The sequence below is a fragment of the Hippocampus comes genome, unplaced genomic scaffold, assembly GCF_001891065.2.
Source record: "Hippocampus comes isolate QL1 unplaced genomic scaffold, H_comes_QL1_v1.1 scaffold40, whole genome shotgun sequence".
Taxonomy (NCBI): Eukaryota; Metazoa; Chordata; class Actinopteri; order Syngnathiformes; family Syngnathidae; genus Hippocampus; species Hippocampus comes.
In genome coordinates this window covers 797,186-805,019 of record NW_017842058.1, presented here as the reverse complement: position 1 = coordinate 805,019, position 7,834 = coordinate 797,186, and the positions used below count along the sequence as shown (strand labels likewise).

At 44.4% G+C, this 7,834-nt stretch overlaps 1 protein-coding gene across 2 annotated transcripts in view; it reads right to left on the bottom strand.

The window, feature by feature from the left end:
• Nucleotides 1–2,032: 2,032 nt before the first annotated feature.
• LOC109510613 (zinc finger E-box-binding homeobox 2) overlaps nucleotides 2,033–7,834 on the bottom strand; it is a 53,477-nt gene continuing 47,675 nt past the window's right edge. For both annotated transcript variants that reach the window (XM_019861050.1, XM_019861051.1), the window contains exons 3-8: nucleotides 6,890–7,111; nucleotides 6,610–6,803; nucleotides 6,412–6,523; nucleotides 4,380–5,746; nucleotides 2,625–2,808; nucleotides 2,033–2,549 (exon numbers count right to left, since the gene is read on the bottom strand). In XM_019861050.1, the coding sequence (XP_019716609.1) occupies nucleotides 2,041–2,549; nucleotides 2,625–2,808; nucleotides 4,380–5,746; nucleotides 6,412–6,523; nucleotides 6,610–6,803; nucleotides 6,890–7,111 (2,588 nt within the window). In that variant the 3' untranslated portion in view covers nucleotides 2,033–2,040. The remainder of the gene's footprint in view (nucleotides 2,550–2,624; nucleotides 2,809–4,379; nucleotides 5,747–6,411; nucleotides 6,524–6,609; nucleotides 6,804–6,889; nucleotides 7,112–7,834) is intronic.

Below are 7,834 nucleotides of genomic sequence, written 5' to 3'. Positions count from 1 at the left end.
TTTTCGAGTTTTTCTCTCTCTCTCTCTCTCTCTCTCTCTCTCTCTCTCTCTCTCTCTCTCTCTCTCTCTCTCTCATGTAATTATTTTTTTTCTCCATTGCATTTCAACAAAGGCGGACATTCAGTCAATACTGACGTAAGGTATGTCAATGCGTCACTGACGAACGCCCATTTTGCTGACGATAGACTGCAAACTTAAAGCAGACGCAAGTGGACCCCCCCCCCGCCCCCCCACATCAAGTGTACTAATAGTCACTAACCAGGTCATGTACTGATGGCCTTCTTAGTCCGTCACTGACAGACACCTATTTTGATGGCCGGCTGTGATTGACTAAGTGATTGACTAAGGAGGTAGAACCGGATGACATCCTTTCACTTTGCTACAAATCTACAATCTTTGTTTGAGTCTAATATTGTATGTAGGTGTATCCATGTGCATATAAAGCTTTATGGTTGTGGGTTTCTGTTAGAAATTATTTATATTCAAGACTGTCACGTGTGTTTGTTCGTGGGGCTGAATTGAATACGAGTAGGGTTGCTCCCATTGACTATATATGGAAACGCTTTGCGTTTCCTATACAGTGGGTGGTGGTATACAGCTGCAATCCGCCAATGAACCAAAAGAAGACGAAGAGGAGTATTTGTAGAAATTGGTTTGGAGTGCACTACCTGGAGTGGATTTTACCCTTGGCCACAATGCAGAGATAGATTGTGGTTAAGGTAAACCATTAAATTTTTTTAATGAAAACCTTTTGGCGTTTTTACTAGTTAAAACAGCTGCAGTCAGCCACCAGCGTCCTCCCGTTGACTAATAAGTGTACCGTATGTTAAATGTATTTGTTCGTAGAGCTCTTTGGGCAGGACCGTATGATGTCGATGCACTGATGGACTCCATTTCCCATTTTAATCAGGTTGAATTTTTAATCTGGTGGACTATGTTGTTTGTTTGTTTGTTTTTGTTGTTTTTTTTTGTGTTTTTTTTTTTTTTTGGCTTGACTGCCGAACTAACTGACGGATTAACCAATGGACTGACTGACGGTTTGGCATGAAAAGAATGACGGTCTGAACATGACAGACTGTTCCCCAGGCTACTGATGGATGACGAATGACGGACCGGCAAAATTTCGCAAAATGCCCACCGGTGGCTTTCAATAGGTATCAATTACACTGATCAACAGCAAATTTTAATTAGAGACGCTTTATGTTTCCATTAATGCATTTTTCAGATTTAAAAAAATGTCGACTTGTTTTTCTAGCACATCAGATTTTTTGATATATATTTCTTAGTGTGGTCGATAAAAGCTTGCGTAATGTCCACTTTATCACGTGTTATAATTTGTAGCGATTACAATTCATTTAAAAAAATCCACTTGTTGCTGTACCATTATTTCAGAAATATTTTTAAATGTAAGAATAAGATCATATGTAATGTAGTGTTATTATAAAAACCTGATGTGCTAAGGAAAAAAATAGGGCAGATTTAGAATCAGGGCAAAAAAAAAACCAAACAAAATCAAGGAAAGTTTCCTGGCATCGCTGATTAAAACATTTACGAAATAAAAATTTGCTGACCGGTGTTAAAAGCGGATTTTCACTATTCACGGATCAGGCCAGTCACTGTCCCCCGCTGTATAAAAAAAAAAAAAAAAAAAAAAAAATGGATGAATGATGATGTGATGTGATGTGTTTAAGTGGATCCCACTTCTCTTGCCAAAAGTCAGTTGGGGTCGGTTCCAGCTCACCTGTGATTTAGATGGACAAGCGCTATAGAAATTTGACAGATGGATTCCAAAGGCAAAAGAATGTAAGCTTTTGTAGCTAGCACTGCTAGCACGGGAATTTCACACCTGTCTTAATTAGCTTGAGCATACAATTAAAATAAGACAATACATAAAAGTCTAGGATGCTTGATAAAATACTTTGTAGGTCACGTGTTGGACTTGAATGAGTTCATGTTCTAGCCGTGTGTTTCTTTGGCATATTTATGAAACCTCTATCAAAGATATGAACAGTATGCAATGCTTTGGCTTTTCGGACTCTCTCAAGTTTGTATCCGGGGTAGATCTGTTATATCCAGGCTCAGTTCACATTTATCCAAGTCTCCGTTCTGGACCTGGGTGTGGGACTTCCAGACCTCCACCCCATCGAAGCGGTTTCCTCCAGTGCAACTCTCGTTCTCCCGCCTTTCTCGGCTTACCGGCTCTTCCTCAGCTCTTCCTTCCTGTTCTTCTTCATCCTCTTTAGGGGCCTCTGAGGCCCCGTCCAGACTGGCGTCGCTGAGGAAGGACTGCGGCGTCTGCGTGTCCTCCGCGGACAGAGCGGCGGGCTCTCGTGGCACGTCGTCGTGGTCTTGGTCAGGGTCCTGGTCCTTGCTGCAGTAGGCGTAACGGTGGTTCATATGCTGAGAGTACGAGCCCGAGTGCGAGAAGCGCTTGCCGCACTTGTCACATTGGTAGGGTTTCTCCCCCGAATGGAGGCGGCTGTGCTCGATCAGGTGGTGTTTGTGCTTGAAAGCCTTGTTACACACTTTGCATTCGTAAGGACGCTTGCCTGGAACATACAAAAGCACGCATTTGTTTCCATAGTTCCGGTTGGGGAAAAAACATCTTTTGTTTATTTACCCACCTGTGTGTTCATATTTGTGTCTGAGCAGAGAGCTGCTTTTCTGGAAGGTTTTTTCACAGATGTCACAAGCGTACAGACCCTCGTCCGTCTTCTTCAGCCTCTTGCGTCCCGGTCCGCCGTCCCCCTCCAAGCCTTCATCCATCATCGAGAGGTAGTCTAGGGCTCCACGGTTTAACACCTCACCCTGCCAGACCACAGGAAGATCTTTTCACGACTTAAATTAATTCTGGGAGAGTGCAACTCATTGATATTTCAGACACCTCCCCAATCAATCGCGGGAGGATCGGCTGCTTGAGAAGTATATCTTGGGTCATAAAAGGTTGGGCAGCTCTGCTCTAATCTATCCAAACACATTTTTGAAATCAAATACGAAAGTGACTATTGATTTCAAAGGGGTATAGGCAGTCAATGTCTTTATACTTCAAACGATTCCTTCGGTTGCGCCTCTGATTGTACATTGTAAATGAGATTTAAGGCGAGTTGGGCAGCGAGGGGGGTTGCCAGCAATGGAAAAGACTCGATCCCCTCTGAGCCTCCCCTTGGTTCTCGTACGATTTCATACAACAAAAGAGGGAACGCCTTTTGAGAAGGTTTCAAATGAAAGCCACCTACGAGCCTCGTTCACACTCACGTGCAACAACGAATGAGAATGCTGTAATACGCATACCAGCCGGGACGAGCTGGACTTACTATGAGGCAATCGCAGGCCGTTGCCTGGGGGGCCCCCCTAAATGTCTTCTGAAAACGAATCAATCAAGATCTTTCAGGAAAACAGACTCATGCGTTTTTAAAGCAATAATATGATTTCAATCTTAATTCACGTGGCTGAAAAACACGTAAAAAAAAAGCCAAATTTTAATTTGTAATTTGTTGTGTGGTAATCAAAGCTTACTTATGTTGTTTTACTGTAAATAGTTAAACGCTTATAAATATACACAATCAGAGATTGGAACTTTTTGTTGACCTTGTTTTGAGATGGGTCTTTGTTTTTGTACTTTGTAATTTATTTTTTGTAGCACTCCATGTTGTACGCCATGTTGAGTATGTTCAGAAGAATATAAAGCCATATAAATAATAAATATTTGATATACTGTACATTTTTTACATTCGTAAATCATTTTACACATAATTTTACATTATTTTTGGGAGTAAATTAATTTAAGCAACAAAAAAACTGAGGAGCCATTTGGGAGCCGAAAGAGCCGGCTCTTTTTAGTGAGCCGAGCCAAAAGAACCGGCTCTCTAAAAAGAGCCGGAATTCCCATCACTACTCGGTACCTCTGACAGTGGTCTGCAGACCTATCCCATTTTTTTAACGATCATTGGGCTAATTTGTCAAACCAAGTTAGCACTGGAAAATGTGTCATTATTATAAGATATAACCATTACCGTATCGACGACAATAACAATGACAACGGCAAACAAGCGAGGTGGAGTACCATTGTAAGACACAATCCTATTGGTCAACGTCAAGGCTCTATATCGCAGTGTTCTTACTGTCAGAATACACGTAAAATATCCCCCCCAAAAAATCAAACAATAGATTTATCGTTTTGACATCGTAGGGATTATCTCACCCCAAATCCTTAATTGTGGATTATGTGACACTATAGGGAATTTTGTGTCTGGCCCAATCTGGAAAATCGATTTTGATAGCAAATTAGTGTCAGATCCAGGCATCAGATGGACAGTACGGCTTTTCTGGAGCAGCGGAGGAAAAGCCATGGATCACACTTGAACAGAAGCCATGCTTACCATGAGCACTTGTCTCTCCTGGTGGAGCTTCTTCAACGTCGCCTCTGACTCGGTCTCCACCATGTAAGCCAAGGGCGAGAGAAATCCGGGGCTGATGGGTGACGGGCTAAAAGGAAGGGGTGCGATGCCGTCATGCCCTGCAAACCCCAAAGCAGACTGGCTGAAGAAGGGAAATCCGTTGTATAAGGAGCCAGGAAACACAGGAGCCCCATGTGCTCTGTAGATCGGGTGAGGATGTAAGGATTGGTCAGAAAATCGGTTGGGACTCTGTCGACTCAGCTGTTTGCTCCTGTCTTTTGTCCTCTCCCTTCTGCCGTTGACGTTTCTTTGGTCTGCCATCGGCTTGCGTACGGAGAGGTCCAGGGGCTCGTTCTGAGAGTGATTCTGAGGTGAGGGGAGTTCCGGGGGCTGGCCGCTGAGGTCCAGGCCAACGGGGGAGCCCAAGGATAGACGTCTCCTTCCAGTGTGAGGGGACATCAACTCAGAGGCGTGGCTGGGGCTGGCCTTCTCCTGGCTGGAAGAGTCTAAGTGGTCGTGAGTGGAATGCAGTGCGGCCAGATGCTGCTGAGGTACCAAGGGCCACTTCTGCACCGGGGATTCATTTCTAGAGGCTCCGTTGGTGATGTCGTTGGTTTTGCTCATCTCTGACCTGGATAGGAATAAGGGTGGCGAGTGGTGGTCTTTGTTTTGAAGACCCTCGGGCACTTCCATGGCTTCTCGGTTTATCTTACAGTGGTAGCGTTCGTGCTGCAGGAGAACCACCACGTTGGGGAACACCTGCGAGCACCAGCGACACGTAACACCGAGAACCCCTCTCTCCTGCTCTCCTGACTCCTCTCTTGCAGCCCCCTGCTCCGGTGACATCTTCCTGTCAGAACCACCTCCGTTCCTATCGATGTCTTCATACTTCCTCACCTCCCGGTGGAGCATCTCCTGCAGCATTTGCTCAAACTTGGAGCCGGACTGGAGGTAAGGCAGCAGGGTAGTCCCTTTCAGGATGCTGGCTCTCAAAGAAAGCTCCGCCGAGGGGTTGCAAAGGGAAGCCAGCTCTGAAGTTTGGAAGCTGAAATCCTGCCCTGAGGCCTGGGAAGGATCGTCAGGTCCATGGCCCATAGGCCTACTACCGTCTTGGACTTGCAACGCCAAAGGAGAGCCCTTACTATTCCTCTCCCACCCTATGGACGGAGACGCTGGGAAGGAGTGCTGGTAGGAGTTTTGGTTATGTCCGTTAAACACAGCACTCGTTCCTCCTGAACTTGCTAGCGTTCCGCCGCTGCCGAGACACTTTTTGCTGCTCAGGTGGGAGCTGTAGGAGCCCGAGTGAGAGAAACGTTTCTTGCAGTTGGCACACTCGTACGGTTTTTCTCCTGAAGGTGACACACAGAGACGAGGAATTAGTAACTAAAATAGTGCTGGTACCTTTAAGTCTGAACTTTCTTGCTCCACCAAGGACTACCGCAGTACTTTATTGAGACAGGTAAAACTGTCAATATAAACCTGAGAGTAAAATCGTGCGGGGGAAAAAAACGGACAATGGCAAATTTTCACCAGAGAGGGCTTTGTGTCAAAAAATGTAGTTTTGACATTGATTTAAAAAAGTCATTACTTTTTTTCGAGCACAATAAGTTTAGTTTGTCCTATGGAAGCTTGTGTAATACTTCCCTCACACAATATTATGACTTTATTCTTGAAAAATGTGTAATTTTCCAATTCTTTTTCTTTTTGAGTGTGGTGGTTTTAATACTTTTTTACATTTTCGAGTTATGAACCTTATTGTAGACCTCATTGCGGTGCTCAGCAAAAGTGAGCTTCACTAGCCATGTTACTGTTTTTATCTTCTACCGTTTTTGTTTTTGGTGCTTTCATGACAACTAAGAATGCTAAATATACTACTTTAAATATTACTTTTACTGTACGTCGTGTATTTGTAAGTTATATGATGCCACAGACATATATATTTCTTTGGGGAAAATGTATTCAAAAAATTGCCGGAACGAGTGCTCGAGCATCTGCGCCCTCTTATTAGTCTCACCACTGTGGATGCGAAGGTGCTCTTTGAGGTGGTGTTTGTACTTGAAGGCCTTTCCACACTGCAGGCATTTGAACTTCCTCGTCTCCATGCCCGGATCCAAAGGAATGGCGCTCTACAAGGTTGGCAGACAGGCGTTAAGAAAGGCTTTCATCTTCATTTCCAGTCTTAGTGTACTGTATATGTTTGTGAGACACTCACCTTGTCCTGTACTTGGTGGTGAAGTGCCAGGTGTTGCTCCAACTGCGCCCTATGAGGGGCAGTGTATCCACAGAATGGACACACCGTGTGGCCTCGGTCCCTCTCCTGACAGTACTTGATATGGTCCCTCAACGAGGCTCCGTGCTGGTATGTCTTGTGGCAGAAAGGACAGGCCGGCAGCCTCCTCCTTGTGTCTGGGGTACCGAAAAATGGACAAAAAGGTGACATTTGCTAATCAAACGTGAATATGTAGTGCTCGGTGCTTTTCGCGTGAGCCTACCTGCTCCCACAGGAGAGTGGTGCTGAACTCCCGGGGACCACATGGCAGGCGGCAGCTCCTCGTGTGTCCCGACGCCACCGCCCTGCAGACAGTGCATGGCGGCCATTCCGTTGCGGCTAAAGTGGTCCAAAATGCTGGCGGAAGTCGAGGCCTTCCTGAGCTTGGCCAGGAACTCATAGTGGGCGAGGTCCTCCAAGTCAATGTGCGAGTCGGAGCTACTACCTACATGGGTACGGCGAAAAACACACTTAATAAACGCACCTCAAAAACATTATTTTTCTTCTCAGAAATGCATTTTTCGTACTATTACATTATTCATGATGTAACATTTTTCTTAAGATGTTGCTTTGATTACTTTATTTTTGTGAAACTATAACTTCACTGTATTAGGACTTCATTCTTGTAAAGGTATCACCATTTTTTTATACAGTATATTATGGGTAGTAAGATTTCAGTCTTGTCGGAGGGCGGGGGGGGGGTAATCAGGGTCAGTTCTCAAAGGAAATAACAGAAAGCACTGTCATACAAATGGCAAAACTGAAAATCCCTTATATTTGCATAATGTGGTCAGAGGCCTATTATTCTCATATTAATCATTCATGACCGAAAAAGAAGTTTATTTAGGTAGCCCCTAAATCTGTTTGCTACTAATTACAATGCAGTATTTTGCATACAAATCCTTCTAAATCTTGGAACCAACGAGTGAAGTCAACATCAAAAGGGCCTCCTTATAAAGCCAAGCTGTGGATTATTATAAACCGGATTGCAAGATGTCCTCCGCTTGATCGGACTGTCTTAAATACTTCTAAGGTCAGAAAAGCAGAAAATCAAAAACACGATTGTTGTGTCTCCATTTTGTATTGGAAGTCTTGCATTCATCGATTTTCATATCACGGGTGAGCTGGAGTCTATCAGGGCCCATCTCGACAAACAACCGTTCGTACT